The 18,678-nt window shown below is 36.2% G+C and overlaps 2 protein-coding genes across 2 annotated transcripts; one reads left to right on the top strand and one right to left on the bottom strand.

Moving 5' to 3' along the window:
- The first annotated feature begins 1,462 nt into the window (after positions 1 to 1,462).
- LOC142526542 (aquaporin PIP2-1-like) lies at positions 1,463 to 3,177 on the top strand. The gene is made up of 4 exons (XM_075631017.1): positions 1,463 to 1,848; positions 2,265 to 2,560; positions 2,657 to 2,797; positions 2,918 to 3,177. Exons 1-4 carry the CDS (start codon positions 1,557 to 1,559, stop codon positions 3,032 to 3,034), a joined length of 846 nt encoding a protein of 281 aa, XP_075487132.1. The 5' UTR covers positions 1,463 to 1,556; the 3' UTR covers positions 3,035 to 3,177.
- Positions 3,178 to 8,547: 5,370 nt separating this feature from the next.
- LOC142537175 (secreted RxLR effector protein 161-like) lies at positions 8,548 to 9,294 on the bottom strand. The gene has a single exon (XM_075642730.1). It carries the CDS (start codon positions 9,292 to 9,294, stop codon positions 8,548 to 8,550), a length of 747 nt encoding a protein of 248 aa, XP_075498845.1.
- Between the last annotated feature and the right edge of the window lie 9,384 nt (positions 9,295 to 18,678).

Raw genomic sequence — 18,678 nt, 5'->3', positions numbered from 1 at the left:
AGAAAAGGAGCAGCAGCCGAGACAAAAGAACAAGCAAAGCGTCAAAATAACAGAATGCAGGAGAGTGTGTTGATATATCTGAAAGACTCGAGGCTGCCTCTATTTGTAGGCACTCATATGGACAGTTACGGCTGGCCATCTGAAAGGCCAAAGGTCAGCAGCTGGAGCACCAAAGGTCATTTCAGTTACAACACCAAGGGTCAGCTGAAATACCAAAGGTCTTGGTCCATAATTCCAATTTTCGAAAATAAAAATAGCAAAAGCCAGGTGAACCTTGGTGGGAAATTTTGCCTTGATCGGTCCGACATTCGACGCACCCAGGTCGCGCTCGTACGCTTGCACACAAGTCAAGCCGGCCCATGATTTGCACCCCCCCTGCGCCTGTGCGCGCGAAAGAGAGCACCTCGTTGATCAATCATTGTTACACCTCCATAAAGTGTAACACTATATAAACTCACCAATGCTATGTTCATTTTCCAATGTGGGACATTTCCCACTTGCCATCTACTAGGCCTTGTCCAATTTCTCATTCAAAGAACAAGCCCAATAAGCCTTTATAAGTCCAACAGTAATTTATTACAATGTCTTACTCCAGGTAGAGTGAAGAAAACAGAGAACTGCCTTTTCTCCCAATCTTGTGCAATCTCTGGATATTATGTATTTAATATCACCCTAAATGTTTAAAATAATAGTTTAATGAAGAAAAATAACAGATATATTGTAAGTGAGTTTAAACAGTCCATATATCTTTTTTCAACCACACCAAATAGTATTTATGTGGTTTCACCTCTAAATTAATTGTAATGGTTTTATTTCTGATTTTTTTGGGGAAAAAAAATAATTTGTTCGTATCTGTTTTTCAATAAATTAATTAATAAAGTTTTTTATATTTAATTTATTTACTTTTACGTTCAGAATGAAATTTCATATCGTACATAAACGCAAGATTATTTGATTTTTAATAGCATAAGATATACTAAAATCTGAAACTAATAATAAAAAATTTGAAATAATAAAAAGAAACCTTAAAGAATATTTTAAAAATAAAAACTCATTAGAATTAAAAAATAATAATAATTTAAACAAATTATTGGTTGATGTCGGGGCCAAAAACGGGATACAATGGCGGCGGTGTGGAGTGAGGTGGCGGAGCTCTAATGGCGGATTCTTAAATTTAAAAGATTGTGGGGTCAAAGTGAAAAATGGACGGTGGTGGACTACTCAAAGAATCATTGATGGTCGGTTCTAGTGGTGTTTGCACAGTGGACTTAATAACCATACTAAAAGACAAATACAGATTCAACTCAAATAATTTATTTAGGCCAATTAGATTATAGGGGAGGTGAGTGGTAGGCCAAGAAAAAGAAAAGCAAGCAAAAAATTGTACAATGGGGCGGCAAATTTTAATAGAGAATGATGATATCATTTTCTTCTTCTTCCCATATAAATATCTCTCGACTCTATTGTCATGGTCACTCATCGCCGCAAAGAAAAACATTAAAATTCATATGTTTTTCGATTTAGTGTTTGACAGGAAAAAAGAGTAATTTGTGCAAATGGGTAAGGATGTTGAAGCTGGAGCAACCGAATTTTCCGCCAGGGACTACCACGACCCGCCGCCGGCTCCGCTGATCGACCCGGAGGAGCTGGGGAAGTGGTCATTTTACAGGGCGATAATTGCTGAGTTTATTGCCACCCTTTTGTTCTTGTACATTACTGTGTTGACTGTAATTGGTTACAGCAGCGAGAACGCCGCCGATCAGTGCGGCGGCGTTGGAATTCTGGGGATTGCGTGGGCTTTTGGTGGCATGATTTTCATCCTTGTTTACTGCACCGCGGGAATTTCCGGTTGGTATAGTATATATTGTCATAAATAATTCTTGATTTTAAAGTATTGAAATTTATGTAGTGTCTTTTTCTACATATTGGGCTTATGTATTTTGTTGGGCTCGAACTTTCGAGTTTTGATTGACATCTATTTTCCTAACTCACACTGAATTATTTACAAAATATAAAGTTAATACACGAAAAGTAAACACGATAATTCAATTCAATAAAAAAAATTTAATTTATATGCAATTTTCGTTAAAAATAATAATGTTATGAAATTTTTATGGTAAGAGATTGTGTTACGTAGGAGATGATTACATTATTGTTGTACTTTCAATTAGCTCGAGTTCTAGGACGAAACATTTGTTAACAAGTTGTACTATATAAATAATTGTCTCTAGAATTAGTTGATCGATGGTAGTTGATGTTTGCAGGAGGACATATCAACCCGGCGGTGACATTCGGGTTGTTCCTGGCTCGTAAAGTGTCTCTGGTCCGCGCCATCCTCTACATGGTGGCTCAATGCTTGGGAGCCATCTGCGGCTGTGGGCTCGTGAAGGCATTCCAAAAGTCCCTCTACGTGAGATACGGGGGAGGCGCCAACACGTTGAACGGTGACTACAGCAAAGGCACCGGCCTGGCAGCCGAGATCATCGGCACATTCGTGCTCGTTTACACCGTCTTCTCCGCCACTGATCCGAAGAGAAATGCAAGAGACTCCCATGTCCCGGTGCGTGAATAAATGAACCTTCGAACCCAACCCAAATTTTTGGTGTCGAATTTAGTTCATTGTGGCTTGATGTTCTTGTTTTGAATTGGGCTACAGGTTCTGGCACCACTTCCGATCGGGTTTGCCGTGTTCATGGTTCATTTGGCAACGATCCCTATTACAGGGACCGGTATCAACCCGGCCAGGAGCTTCGGAGCAGCCGTAATCTATGGCAAAGACAAACCCTGGGATGATCAGGTATATATGTGATCTTTTTGGCGATTAACTAGTAGATGGATGTTATCAAGAATATGTCATAAAATAACCAATTTATAATTTTAACACACTCCTTGTGTTTTTCAATTCGATATTTTGCAGTGGATTTTCTGGGTTGGACCCTTCATTGGAGCCGCCATTGCTGCAATCTACCATCAATTTATTCTGAGGGCTGGAGCAATCAAAGCTCTGGGTTCATTCAGGAGCTCTTCTTATTGAGAATGGAGTAAATGTATGTTAAAGTATGTCGTTCGGGTTCGGAAATAGCCCAAAAACGTGCCCTTTTTATTGGCTTATCTTTTCCCGTGCTTGTTATGGGCCTTTTGAGCCTCAAAGTAATGCAATATGTTATCCATCAGCAACTGCACTTTTTTTTCCAGTCTTCCGAGTGATTCACTTAGATGACTTCGAATATGTCAGTTAATAATTTTTAACTGACGAAACTTATAGTCCACGAATTCAAATTCAGAACAAAGACTCAACCAAACAACGATTATTAATTGAATAAATAAAAAATTTAAGAAATCGGGTCGACCCGAACCCGTTACAAACAACGACACAGACTGATTTATTCGGGTGGAAAAAAATTTGAAGCCCAATTCATCTTTATCTATCTAAGCCGCTTATGCTCCATTCTATTGACTTAATCGTGTCGATAAATGTGCTCAAACAAATATAACCTAGATCTTTTATATATAAATTTATATATTGTAATAAAATATGTCATAAAAAGTTTAAAAATGTATGATTAAAAAAGAAGAGTGATTTGGCATGGGGATGGGGCCATATTGATTAATTTTATCGAAGGAAGGAGGGGGGCTATCGGGAGAAAGAGGATTGTACGACAGGGTTTGTTTGAAAATTTTTAATCTAAAACTCTAACGAACGAACATGTTCTTTCTCTGCAAAAATAATAATATTAATAATAAAAAATAAAAAATAAAAAACTGTTGAAAAATAATATTTAAAATGTGTGTATTGAATATTTGAATGTTGAATATTTGAATGTTGAAAATAAGAGTTGTAAATATTGAAAATTAGTGTGTGATGATGTAGGTAATGATAAATTTATTTTTGGATTATTTGTAAAGATTTTCTATAAATAGATCTCTCATTTGTGAAGAAAATCACAATTGAGTAGAGAGAAAAATATTATAAAGTGCGTAGTTTGGTAAATTTTGAGAGTTTGAGATTTTTACTTTTTACCATAAATTTTTTACTTTTTCACAACACGTTATCAGCACGAAGCTCTAAAAGTCCTCCATACTTTTCCAAACTCCAAACAGAAGAAAAAGGTAACAAAAGTAATAATATTTATTTTACTGTTATTTATTTATTGTGTATATATTTAATATAATATAATGTTATTCAGAAATAATAAAAATAAAATTTTCAAAAACTTGTTATAAATCCTGGGAGGATGTTAAGACGACATCTCACACTCCCGGTAAGGGATACGACAAGTATAAAAGCCTATAAAGTTTTTAAACAAAATAACTTGTGACACCGCATTATAATAATGTGATATGATATATATAATTATTTAAACATGACTAATATTATATACATCATATTATTAACATAAAATTGTACAAATGCATACATTTATTTTTTTTGTACACCAACGGTCATAAACGGTAACAAAACGGCTAGTTTTTGCCCTATAAATATGATCTCACAAACACATTCAATCACTACAACTTTCACTTATTCTCTAAAAATTATTCTTCATCAAATTTTCGAAGAAAAAAGAAGATGGCTTTCTCAATTATATTTTTAATTATTTTGGTTATCATACTCACGAGTCTTGTATTTATTGGAGAATATCATCCTCGTGTGTTTTCTTTATTTTTACGAATGCTTGTACTTGTTGTTTATCCATTACTTTGTATTGCAATATTCATTAACTAATAAAATGCATCGTAATTTTTTTTAGTACCACCATGTCAAATTTGACAAAGCTCGAATTTGTTGCGCTCGACATCACGGGAAAAAATTATATGCCATGGACTCTCGATGTAGAAATGCATCTTGAGTCATTGGGTCTAAGCGAGACCATTAAAGAAAATGATATATCTTTATCACAAGAAAAAGCAAAAGCTATAATATTTTTGCTTCGACATCTCGATGAAGGTTTAAAATGTAAATATCTCATCGAAAAAGATCTCATGGCTCTGTGGAAATGATTGAAAGAAAGATTCGAACATATAAGGGAAGTTATACTTCCGACCGCCCATGATGAATGTAATATGTTAAGATTCCAAGATTTCAAGAAAGTTAGTGATTACAATTCGGCGATGTATCGAATAATCTCGCAATTAAAATTTTGTGGACATGAGGTTACGAAATCAGAAATGCTTGAAAAAACATTTCCCACGTTTCACACATCAATATAACTTTACAGCAACAATATAGAGTGCGTGGATTTGCGAGATATTCTGAACTTATCGCCTGTCTTCTTGTGACGGAGAAGAACAACGAGCTATTAATGAGAAATCATCAGTCTCGACCCACTGGATCAACAGCATTTCCAGAAGTAAATGCTGTGAGTAAAAATGAATTTAAACTTGGAAACCAAAATAAAATCCAGAGACAAGGTTTTGGTCGAGGTCGAGGTCGAGGTCGAGGTCGTGGTCGTGGACGTGGACGTGGAAGTGGTCATGGTCGTGGTCGCGGCCGTGGTTTTGAAAACAATCGAGATAGTTATTATTATAACTCATCTCAAAAGGGCGTCACGAACCACCCACCAAAAAGGCATCATGAGAACATGAGTGTAAATGAAAATCACTCAAAAATGTTTGAAAGTTCTTGTTTTAGATGCGGCACTCCAGAACATTGGTCTCGTATTTGTCGAGCCCCCGAGCACCTTTGCAAGCTTTATAAAGAATCGATAAAGGGGAAAGAAAAAGAGACCAACTTCACTGAACACAGTGGCCGTTTGAGTGATTCAACTCATTTTGATGCTGCAGATTTCCTGAATGATTTCTTTGGAAATGATCAATATGCTGGTGGAATAGAAATAAAAAATATTGACGCTGGAGATTTTCTCAATGATTTTTTTGAAAATGAACAATATATTGGTAGAATATAATTGTAAAATAATTTATTTTTCATGTACTCATATGATAATGTTTCATTGTACAAGTATGATATGTGTTGTATTTTTCAATTTATTGCATACGTATTGTAAATAATTATTTTTTTTCATTGTATATTTTTTTGAAGTTCAAATATGAAAAATGCTACGAACAAAGCTGAAGCTTGCATACTTGATAGTGGTACAATGCACACTATCCTCCAAGATAAAAGATATTTCTTGGAACTAAGACCAACAAAAACAATGGTGAATACAATATCAGGTCCTGTAGGCTTGATTAAAGGATGTGGTAAAGCACAATTTTTGTTACCTAATGGTACAAAATTTTTGATCAATGATGCTTTGTATTCACCACAATGAAAAGAAATTTGTTGAGTTTTAATGATATATATTCCCATGGGTATGATACTCAAACAATGAATGAAGGGAATGAGAAATATATGTGTCTTACCACATACAAATCAGGAAAGAAATATGTAGTTGAAAAACTACCAAGGCTACCTACTGGATTGCATTATACATATATAAGTCCAATTGAATCAAACATGGTAGTTGATAATTCTTCAATACTGATCAATGGGCATGCTCGATTAGGACATCCTGGTTCAACAATGATGCGAAGAATTATAGAAAATACACATGGTCATCCGTTGAAAGACCAGAAGATATTTCAGAATAATAAGTTTCAATGTAAAGCATGTTCTCTTGGAAAACTTATTATAAGACCATCACCTGCCAAAATCCAAACTGAATCACCAATGTTTCTTGAACGTATTCAGGGTGATATTTGTGGACCAATCCATCCACCATGTGGACCATTCAGATACTTTATGGTATTGATTGATGTCTCCAGCAGATGGTCACATGTATGTTTATTGTCAACTCGAAATGTTGCATTTGCAAGATTACTTGCTCAAATAATAAAATTGAGGAATCAATTTCCCGATTATACAATCAAGAAAATTAGACTTGATAATGCTGGTGAATTTACTTCCCAGACTTTCAATGATTATTGTATGTCTATGGGAATCATTGTTGAGCATCATGTTGCTCATGTACATACACAGAATGGATTGGCTGAATCATTGATTAAACGTCTGCAAATGATTTCTAGACCAATAATTATGAAAACAAAGCTCCATATTTCTATATGGGGACATGCAATTTTACATACTGCTGCATTAATTCGTATCAGACCAAGTGCATATCATAAATACTCCCCATTGCAGCTTGCATTTGGTAAAGAACCAGACATTTCTCATCTGAGAATTTTTGGATGTATGGTGTATGTGCCTATTGCACCACCGCAACGAAATAAAATGGGATCTCAAAGAAAGGTTGGAATTTATATCGGTTATGATAGTCCATCAATCATTCGATATCTTGAACCTCAGACAGGCGACGTGTTCACAGCATGTTTTGCTGATTGTCATTTTAATGAGAAAATCTTCCCAATGTTAGGGGGAGAACAGAAACATACCGAAAAGGAAATTACATGGTATGTATCATCATTTTTACATCTGGATCCAAGAACAAAACAATGTGAAAAAGATGTACAACAAATTGTACACTTGCAAAGAATAGCAAATCAAATACCAGATGCATTTGCAAACACAAAAGGGGTAACTAAATCATATATACATGCTGCAAATGCCCCTGCTCGAATTGAAATTCCGAAGAAACAAATTGAAGCTACTCATGATGTCATTAAACGCCTGAAGCATGGAAGGCCAGTCGGTTCCAAGGATAAAAATCCTCGAAAAAGAAAATTCATAGAGAAACACGATGATCACAAAAGAGAAAAAGATGTTCATGAAGAAACACATGATAATCACAAAATAGAGAATGATGTTCCTGAAGAAACACATGATGATGAAAATGTTCTGTCAGAAACACAAACTGACGACAATCATGAAATATCTATCAATTATATTAATACTGGAAAAATATGGAACCAAAAAAGATATAGAAAAAATTGATGATATATTTTCTTATAATGTGGCAATCGACATCATAAATGATGATGAAGATCATGAACCAAAATTTTTTGGAGAATGTAAAAATCGGCAGGATTGGATAAAATGGAAAGAAGCCATCCATGTTGAATTGGATTCGCTAAATAAACGTAATATTTTTGTATCTATAGTCCTTACACCTAAAGGTGTAAAACCTGTTGGATACAAATGAGTTTTTATTCGAAAGCGAAATGAGAAAAATAAAATAGTAAGATATAAAGCTCGACTTGTTGCACAAGGTTTTTCTCAAAGGCCTGGAATTGATTATGAAGAAACGTATTCTCCCGTGATGGATGCAATTACGTTTCGGTATTTGATTAGCTTGGCGGTATCTGAAAATTTAAAAATACGTCTTATGGATGTTGTTACAGCTTACTTATATGGATCACTTGATAGTAATATGAAGAATTTGAGAACAAATATCAATATTCTCCTCCCAGTATCAAATGCAGATTACAAAGAATATATAAAAGATAGCTGAGAAACAGAAAGAGCTAAAACCTAGGAACAATAACAACTATTCCTATAAACCAGTACTACTATAAACAACCCACCTAAATAGAACAAATGAATGGCCTACGAAACATACTAAAAAATAATGCTGACTAGGATACAATAAATCAACACTCCCCCTCAAGCTTGGTTGTAGATATTCTGCATACCAAAAGCTTGCTGCTTAAGTTATCAAATATGATCCTAGGAAGAGCTTTAGTGAACATATCAGCAACTTGTGAGCTTGTTGAGACATATTTAAGCTTGATGATTCCACTCTCAATCTTCTCTGATATAAAACGCTTGTCTATCTCAATGTGCTTTGTTCGGTCATGATGGACAGGATTTTTCACAATACACAAAGCTGCTTGATTATCACAGTACAACGAGATTGAACCATCTGTCTTCATGTTGAGATCGTGCAGCACTCGTTTGAGCCATATCCCTTCGCAGATTCCAAGAGCTAGAGATATGAGTTCTGCTTCTGCACTACTACGCGCAACTACAGATTGTTTTTTACTTTTCCAAGTAACAAGGTTCCCCCAAACGAAAGTACTATAACCTGATGTTGATCTTCGATCCATTATATCTCCAGCCCAGTCTGCATCAGTATATACTTCAATACTTCGGTTGGTGGACAGTTTGAAGAGAATGCCCTTTCCGGAGGATAGCTTCAAATACCTTAGAATCCGATTCACTGCTTCCATGTGTTCTTCACGAGGGTCATTCATGAACTGACTTACTACACTTACAGAGACCCCAATATCCAAACGGGTATGTGATAGGTAGATAAGTTTCCCTACAAGCCGTTGGTATCTCCCCCTGTCCACTGGTGTATCACTTTCAGCCTTGTCAAGCTTCTTAGTCGAGTCCATCGGAGTCTCTGTAGGTCTACATCTGTCATGCCTGTTTCTTGAAGCAAATCAAAAATGTATTTACGCTAGCAGATAAAAATTCCTTGGTTGGACCTAGCAATTTCCATTCCAAGAAAGTATTTTAATTGTCCCAAATCCTTGACTTCAAACTCCACAGCCAATTGTTTCTTCAACCGAACCAGCTCTTCTTCATAATCACCTGTCAAGATGATATCATCAACATAGACAATCAGTATGGCTATTTTACCATCCGATGAGTGTTTGACGAACATAGTGTGGTCTGCCTGAGATTGTTTGTACTCTAGCTTGACAACAGACTTGGTAAAACGATCAAACCAAGCTCTCGGAGACTGCTTGAGGCCATAAAGCGCCTTTTTTAACCGAATGACTTTGTTTGTGTTGTCACGAGATTCCATTCCCGGTGGAACCGTCATGTATACCTCTTCCGCTAGATCTCCATTGAGGAAAGCATTTTTAATATCTAGTTGATGAAGTGGCCAATTCAGATTTCCAGCAAAGGACAGAAGTACTCGAATTGTGTTCAACTTCGCTACAGGAGCAAATGTCTCTTGGTAGTCGATGCCGTATGATTGAGTAAAGCCTCTCGCAACAAGTCTTGCTTTAAACCGATCAACACTTCCATCTGCCTTATGTTTGATCGTAAATAGCCACCTGCATCCGACAGCAATTTTTCCCTTCTGGTAATTCAGATATCTCCCATGTTCGATTCTTCACCAAGGCTTGAATCTCTTCATTTACTGCAGCTTTCCATTCAGGAGTATTCAGTGCTTCATAGACCGAGTTGGGAATCTGAACCTTGTCGAGAGTATTTACAAAGCATCGGTACTGTGGAGATAACACCGAGTATGACATGTACTTGTGCCAGGGATGTAAGGTACACGATCTGACTGGTTTCCTGGCAGCAATGGGTAAGTCTAGATCATTAGTGGTAATTGTCTCAGGAGTAATATTACCTGGTGAACTCGTGTGAGGACTTGGTTTAGGAGTCGGTTCGATCTCATAAGCAGGCATAGGTGTGGGTTCAGTTGTTTGTTGAGCAGGATTTGTCGTGACAGGTTCTCCTTGATCATCAGTGTATAGAATCGGCTCTGATGGAGTATCATGTATGGTGGTCGGTTCAGTCTCTGTGTCCCAGAACTGATATTCATTTGAACTCTCCCCCTGAATATCAGATTTGGGGAAATATGATTGATGATCGAAGAAGGTTACATCAGCATATATGTAAAATTTTCTATTTGATGGTGAAAAACATTTATAACCTTTCTGGACATTTGAATACCCGACAAACACACACTTGATTGCCTTTGGGTCGAGTTTACCACTGTGATGGTTATGCACAAAAACTGAACAACCAAAAATCTTCATAGGAATAGAACTAATAACCCGGGTGCAAGGGTACCAATTTTGAAGAGTTTGACATGGTGTCTTGAATTTGAGAGGTCTAGATGGCATTCTGTTAATGAGATACGTGGCTGTAAGAACGGCTTCCCCCCATAAATATTTTGGTACATTTGTGGAAAACATGAGGGCACGAGCAACTTCTAATATGTGACGATTCTTGCGTTCCGCAACCCCATTTTGTTGAGGTGTGATAACACAAGAGCTATGGTGTATAATACCTTGTTCTAGCAGGTAACTTCCCAGAATGAATTCAAAGTATCCTATACCATTGTCGATCCTAACAACTTGAATTTTTGTATCAAATTGAGTTTGAACCATGGTATTGAATTGCTTGAAAATTTTTCCGGTTTCAGATTTTGATTTCATAAGAAATATCCACGTGAGTCTTGTATGATCATCAATGAAAGAAATAAACCATCTAGTACCGGTTATATTTTTCACCCGAGAGGGTCCCCAAATATCGCTATGTACAAGTGAAAATGGTTTTGAAGGCTGATAAGTGACATTGGGAAAGATAGTGCGAGTGTGTTTGGCCAATTGACATATTTCACAATGAAAAAACTTTGCGCTTTTATTGATAAATAAATGAGGGAAAAGTTTTTCCTAAATACAATAAATTGGGATGACCAAGACGATAATGCAAACGCATAATTTCATCATCATTATTAATAAAATTCAAAGGCTCGTCAACTGACTGACTTATGGATGAACTGTAGCATTGTGGCAGAGTTATTTCTTCAGGAGTGGTGTTGAGGAGATACAGCCCTGAACCCATCCTAGCACTGCCAATCACCTTCCCTGAGTCCAAGTCCTGAAATTCACACACAGATGGAAAGAATTTGGCAACACAATTAGCATCCTGAGACAATTTACTAATAGAAACTAGATTACAATCCAAGGTAGGAACATATAGTACAAAATTTAAACACAAATTCTTTGTCACAGTGACTATGCATGTCCCTGCCACACATGATCGTGAGCCATCAGCAATTGTTACCCAATGTTTGCTGTCTTGAGTACAGGGGATATACTTTTGGAGTAGTGAGAGATTACCAGTCATGTGGTCGGAAGCGCCAGAGTCAATGATCCATTCCCCGGACGATTTCTTATTAGATGTGAGGGCACTAGACATGTTACCTAACTGAGCTAGGGAGCTAGTTGCCATTTGAGTGCTAGTGTTCTTCGGGTTTGAGACCTGAATCATCATCAGTTGTAGTGCCTCCAACTGGTCTTTAGTAAATGGACTCATATTGACTGTTGAGTTATTGTCATCGGTTGTAGACGATGTGTTAGCACGACTTCTTGGCTTCCAATCAACTGGTTTCCCATGAATCTTCCAACACGATTCTCTGGTATGTCCCGTCCTCTTGCAATGATCACACCACAGTCTAGCTTTCCGATATTGGCCATCGCTCGAGTTGTTCTGACTTCCGTGCGATACCATAGCTGAGATTTCAGTTGTGAGGCTACTGGTAGTTGATCCCAGCATGACTTTCCTCCTACTCTCCTCTCGTCGCACCTCAGAGAAAACTTCTCGAATGGTTGGCAATGGTTTTATAGCTAGCATACGTCCTCTCACCTCATCGAGGTTCTTATTCAGCCCAAGCAAGAACTTAAAGACTCTCTTCTTGCTGATGATGTCCCTGTATCGGGCTTCGTCTTCTGCACACTTCCACTCATTAGCCTCGAATAGATCCAGATGTTGACAGTGACGATTGAGGGTGTTGTAGTACTGAGTGACATTCAGGCCGTCTTGTCGCAGATCATGGAGGATAGTTTCAATCTCAAACAATTCTGAGGTATTCTCATTGTTTGAGTATGTCTCCTTAGCAGCTTCCCAAATTTCCTGAGCTGTGCCATATAACAGAAAGTTCTCCCCAATTTCATTAGTCATTGAGTTGATTAACCAAGACATAACCATGTTATTTTCTGTCTTCCAAGCCTTGAATTTCGGATCATCAGACTTGGGCTGTGTGATGGAGCCCGTGAGGTATTCATCTTTTCCTTTGCCGCAGATAAACATCATCACCGATTGAGACCACTGGAGAAAGTTATGGCCATTCAGTTTATGACCAGTAACCACGAGAGAAGTCCCTTCTGATGAGGAGATGGTCGACGATGCAGAGTCAGTCTTATCAGCTGCCACGCCACCGTATTTCACCATTGCGACGTGGTTGAAGATAGATAAACTTGATTGATTAATTTTAGGTCAGAGGAGGCTCTGATACCATGAAGAATTTGAGAACAAATATCAATATTCTCCTCCCAGTATCAAATGCAGATTACAAAGAATATATAAAAGATAGCTGAGAAACAGACAGAGCTAAAACCTAGGAACAATAACAACTATTCCTATAAACCAGTACTACTCAAAACAACCCACCTAAATAGAACAAATGAATGGCCTACGAAACATACTAAAAAATAATGCTGACTAGGATACAATAAATCAACATAATATATATATGAAAATCCCTGAAGGATTTAAGATGCCTGAAGCACAAAGTTCAAAACCCAGATAATGTTATTCTGTGAAATTACAAAGATCATTATATGGGTTAAAGCAATCCGGCCGAATGTGGTATAATCGGCTAATTGATCACTTGATGAAAAAGGGATATGTAAATAATTCAATATGCCCTTGTGCTTTCATTAAGAAAACAACATCCGGATGCGTAATTATTGCTGTATATGTTGATGATTTAAACATCATTGGAACGAATAAGGTAATTCAAGAAGTTGTGTCATACTTGAAGGAAGAATTTGAAATGAAGGATTTTGGAAAAACCAAGTATTGTTTGGGTTTACAAATTGAACAAAAAGAATGTGGAATATTTGTTCACCAGACAAATTATACAGAAAAGATCCTTAAACGTTTTAATATGGATAAATCAAATCCTTTAAGTACTCCAATGGTTGTTAGATCATTAAATATAGAAAAGGATACATTCCGTCCATGTGAAGATGATGAAGATATTCTTGGTCCAGAAGTATCATATCTAAGTGTTATCAGTGCCCTTATGTATCTTACAAATTGTACAAGACCCGATATATTTTTGCAGTAAATTTATTGGCAAGATTTAGCACATATCCAACAAAGAGACACTGGAACGGAATTAAACATATATTCCGTTATCTACGAGGAACGACAGACTTGGGACTTTTGTATTCAAAAGATGCTAATCCAAGTATAATTGGTTATGCCGATGCTGGATACTTATCTGATCAACACAAGGCACGTTCCCAAACTGGATATGTATTTACTCGTGGAGGCACTGCAATTTCTTGGCGTTCACAGAAACAAACGCTCGCAACAACTTCATCAAATCATGCCGAGATTATTGCACTACATGAAGCAAGTCGTGAATGTGTGTGGTTAAAATCAATGACCCAACATATCCTAATCTCATGCGGATTATCATTTGACGAGAAGCCTGTGATACTATATGAAGATAATGCTGCATGTGTTGCTCAAATGAAAGAATGATACATAAAAAGCGACAGAACTAAACATATTCCTCCTAAGCTCTTCGCATTCACCAAGGAGCTTGAGAAGAATAAATATATTGATGTTCGTCACATTCAATCAAGTGAAAACTCATCAGATCTCTTCACAAAGGCACTTCCTACGACAATATTTAGAAAGCACATATATAATATTGGGATGCGCAATCTACAAAATTTGTGAAGAATTGTTCGTGTCAACATGAGGGGGAGTTTACGTGACTGCACTATTTTTTCCTTACTATGGTTTTTATCCCAATGGGTTTTTCCTAGTAAGATTTTTAACGAGACAATATAAAAACACGTAATGAAGACAATCATTATGATCATCATCACAAGGGGGAGTGTTGAAAAATAATATTTAAAATGTGTGTATTGAATATTTGAATGTTGAAAATAAGAGTTGTAAATATTGAAAATTAGTGTGTGATGATGTAGGTAATGATGAATTTATTTTTGGATTATTTGTAAAGATTTTCTATAAATAGATCTCTCATTTGTGAAGAAAATCACAATTGAGTAGAGAGAAAAATATTATAAAGTGTGTAGTTTGATAAATTTTGAGAGTTTGAGATTTTTACTTTTTAACATAAATTTTTACTTTTTCACAATAAAAACTAATATCTCACGTGGTTTGGATTCATATTTCTCTGAACTTTTTAGGCTGGCTTTAGTGTTTGACCTAATAAAAAAATTTATATAAAATTGTTTCACATATCAATTTTATGAGATTTTTTCATATCCATCTCGACCCATAAAAAAATATTATTTTTTATTTTAAATATGAGTCATGTCTAAATGTTTGTCAGATATTTTTTCCTCGAGTCCGTTTTTTGAGATACCTACTATTGACTAATAAGTATAGCCACACAAAACGTCATGCGGACAAGAACTAATCTATGGACACACAATGCCGAGCTATTAGCCATAAAATGAAATAGTACTCTAATGCAGCGTTTGATTGGAGGATAAATAAACTGATGATTAGTATGTAAATGATAAAGAAAATTATTGTCGTAGAAATTTAATTATGATGTAAAATAATATTATGTTTGGTAAGATTTTTAAGTGTAGGATATTTTGAATTTTTTGATGAAAGGACAAAATTGCCCTTTCTTTTTTTTCTTCTTCCACTTCGGCTGCGACGGTCCGGCGGCGTTGGTGGTCCGGCGGACGATCCGACGACGATGATCCGGCGGTCGAGGTGGCGGCGACGGTCCGTCGACGGCGGTGCTGCGGCGGTCCGGTGACGGCGGTGGCGGAGACCGCGGTGCGTCGGTGGTCTGGCGGCTTCCGGCGGCCGAGGTGGCGGCAGTGGTCCGGCGACGGTGGTGGTCCGGCGGCCGATCCGGCAGACGAGGTGGTTGCGGTGGTGCGGCGACGGTCTGGGGACGATCCGGCGGCGACAGCTGTGTGGCGACGACGGCGGAGGCGGCGGTCTGGCAGCCAAGGTGGTTCAACAGCGGTGAAGGAAGGAAGGGTAAAATTGGAAAGAGAGTAGGAATAGATGAATGATTAATAATCCTACGGATGAAGGAGGTATTATTTAATCACACATAATACAACCTAATCATTTATATGAGAGATTGAGTTGGTTAAATAAAAAGCATACCAAACAGAGTGTGATAAAATAATCTATACTTAATCCGGCAAACCAAATGCAGCTTAATTATTATCACGTTTATCTTAAAGTAGTGTATATTTTTCTTGATTATTTGATTGAAATTGATAAATACGATAAGATATAGATAGGAAATTAAATTGAATAGTATAATTTTAAATTGCGCAAAAAATCCTTCAAAAACAAAAATTTGTTTTCATTTCTTGTATAAGAAAGAATATGCTTAAACTATCTGGGCCTATATTTTTTCATCGGATGACATCAGCATAGAATATGAAAAATATGTATTTGAGTATCATTGTTTTAGATATGAAACTAATTAATATATTATTTTTGAGTATCCAAATATTGGTATTAATGACATATTTGTATTTTTGAATGAAAATCAATTATAATAATATGTGATATTTAAGTACAAATTATTTCAGATCTGAAACTAATTAATATATGATTTTAGAATATCAAAACATTTATAGTAAGTATTGATATTAATAACAAATTTGTCTTGTCGAATGAAAATCAGCAGAAACATTGAAAATATGATATTTGAGTATTAAATGTTTTTTTTATCTAGTACACAATATGCGATTTTGAGTAAAAAATTGGAGCAACTTCATTAATATCAACATTTGCTACACATGTTTGGGTACTAAGAATCATATATTAGTACCAGATCTGAAACAGTCGATGCTAGAATATCATATATTCGTATCATATTTTCAATGTTTGTAATGATTTTTATCCGAAAAGACAAATATGTCATTAGTACTAATATTTTTTATCTGAGTACTCAAAAATTATATATTAGTATCAGATCTGAATAATGTGTACTCAAATATTACATATTAGTATCATATTTTAAATGTTTTGTATTGATCTTCACCCGATAAAAAACATGTTGACTCAAGGAGTGCAAACACATTTTGCTATGGATTAGATAGCGTAAACACATAATTTTTATAACATAGACTAAATGTAAAATTAGGTTTAGATTCGATGATTTAAAGCAAATTTAATCATGCTGAAATGACTTAAATGATTTGATTATTGATCTAACAGTGAGGAAGTTGACTAAAACCAAATACAAGCTGGTACAATCACCAAATCTGGATGTACAGTATTTGAAAAGTAAGAAGCATGTGATACAATTTCTGCAACGTAATTTATTTAATTAATAGTGGATGTATAAATTTTTTTCTTAGTATCAATTTGATGTTTTTATCGTAAATTCAGTAATAGAGGTTTGAATCAGATTACAAAAAGACCAACCCCATTTGAAGGTTTTACTTCACAGTTTATTAGTAAAATGAAGAAATAAAACGAGTTATCAATGCAATGTAGTTTATGATTTATTCGGCTCTTCCATGAGGATATTATCCCAAGTATTGATACTATGATTGTAAATTGATCACATGTATTTTTTTCGTGGACCAATACTGATGATTACCTCCCATAAGAGCTCGGGTCATTGATAACCCGAAAATGACCGGGGATATTAAATGGATTTCCAAAATAGAGTCAATATGCAGAGTGCTTTCCTCAGCAGCCGGGCGTGGAGATGCCCGGGACATTCTCTACTCCACGGGCAACCAGAAGCTCGGGTTCTCATGTAAACTCCCGGATGATTTCTATCCGGGCTACCTCGATTACAGTACCGCACTCGACTGTATCAGTATGTGCCATCTTATCTGTCAGAACGACATGGGCTTGGCGTGTTAGAGAAGTCATCAGAAGCAGGGTACGGGAAACCGTCCTACCATACTTAGCAAGTAGGCACTGAAAACAAAGTACCTACCACATTTTCTCCTATAAATAGCAGATATTACTTTCATCTACAGGGGCTGGAACTTTGAATTCTTAAGCATTTCACGTATATCATCACATATACTGCCACTTTATTTTCTTCTTCACCTGCTGACTTAAGTATCTGAGTAGTCACGTCGGACACCCCTCCGGCGCCCATTCACGAGTTCATCTCCTTGTCTGCAGATCACAGTGGAAGCTATAGCTCACAGATTCATCTCCTCGCTCATTTCCTTAAACTAAACATAAATCAGATCCGGTGGATTGCCTCGACTCCGCTCACCCGATTCACTCGTATCACATCAAATACACTGACAATCGCGTTATTTTAACGCGACCTCCTTGTAGTCATTGGATCAATAGCGGATAGAGTCGAACTAACTCGTGATTCAGTCCAGTCATTCAGAAATTGGTGTAAATTTGACAAAAGGTATTGTGAAAGCTGAAAGGTAAATAGGTACAACAAGACAAGCAGCACATTCAGCCCTTTATGAAGTTTGACAGAGGAAGGCGAGAAGAGAGAAATCATGTGTATGGGAATTTTCTCTATGTATTTATATAAAATTTAAAAATATAAAATAATTTTTTACATGAAGTTTGAAGCCATTTTTTTTCCAAAATTTTCTATTCTTTTTATTTTATTATATTTTTTCCATTATAATAAAGTATCGTTGAGATATGTATTTTAAACATATAAAAAATTTAGAATTATATTAGAATTTAAAATTACATTAGTATCCCATATTTGTATTGGCAAGTGTCTATTTATGAATTTGACAAGACATTAATTGTCCAACATGTTCGAATATCATTCACCGGATTTGGAAATCATATGGCCAACCCAAATGAGTTTAATATATGCTAGTTGGTTCCAAGTTAAGTGGGCCACACTATATTTGCCATAACCTTCAAAAATCTTACATCCACTAAAATTGTTTAATTAACAGTATGTATTTTATGAGACGATCTCACGAATATTTATCTGTGAGACGAATCAATTTTATGGATATTCAGGATAGTAATACTCTTAACAT

The sequence above is a fragment of the Primulina tabacum genome, chromosome 2, assembly GCF_025594145.1.
Source record: "Primulina tabacum isolate GXHZ01 chromosome 2, ASM2559414v2, whole genome shotgun sequence".
NCBI classification, from domain to species: domain Eukaryota; kingdom Viridiplantae; phylum Streptophyta; class Magnoliopsida; order Lamiales; family Gesneriaceae; genus Primulina; species Primulina tabacum.
This window is presented reverse-complemented; position numbering and strand designations above follow the sequence as displayed.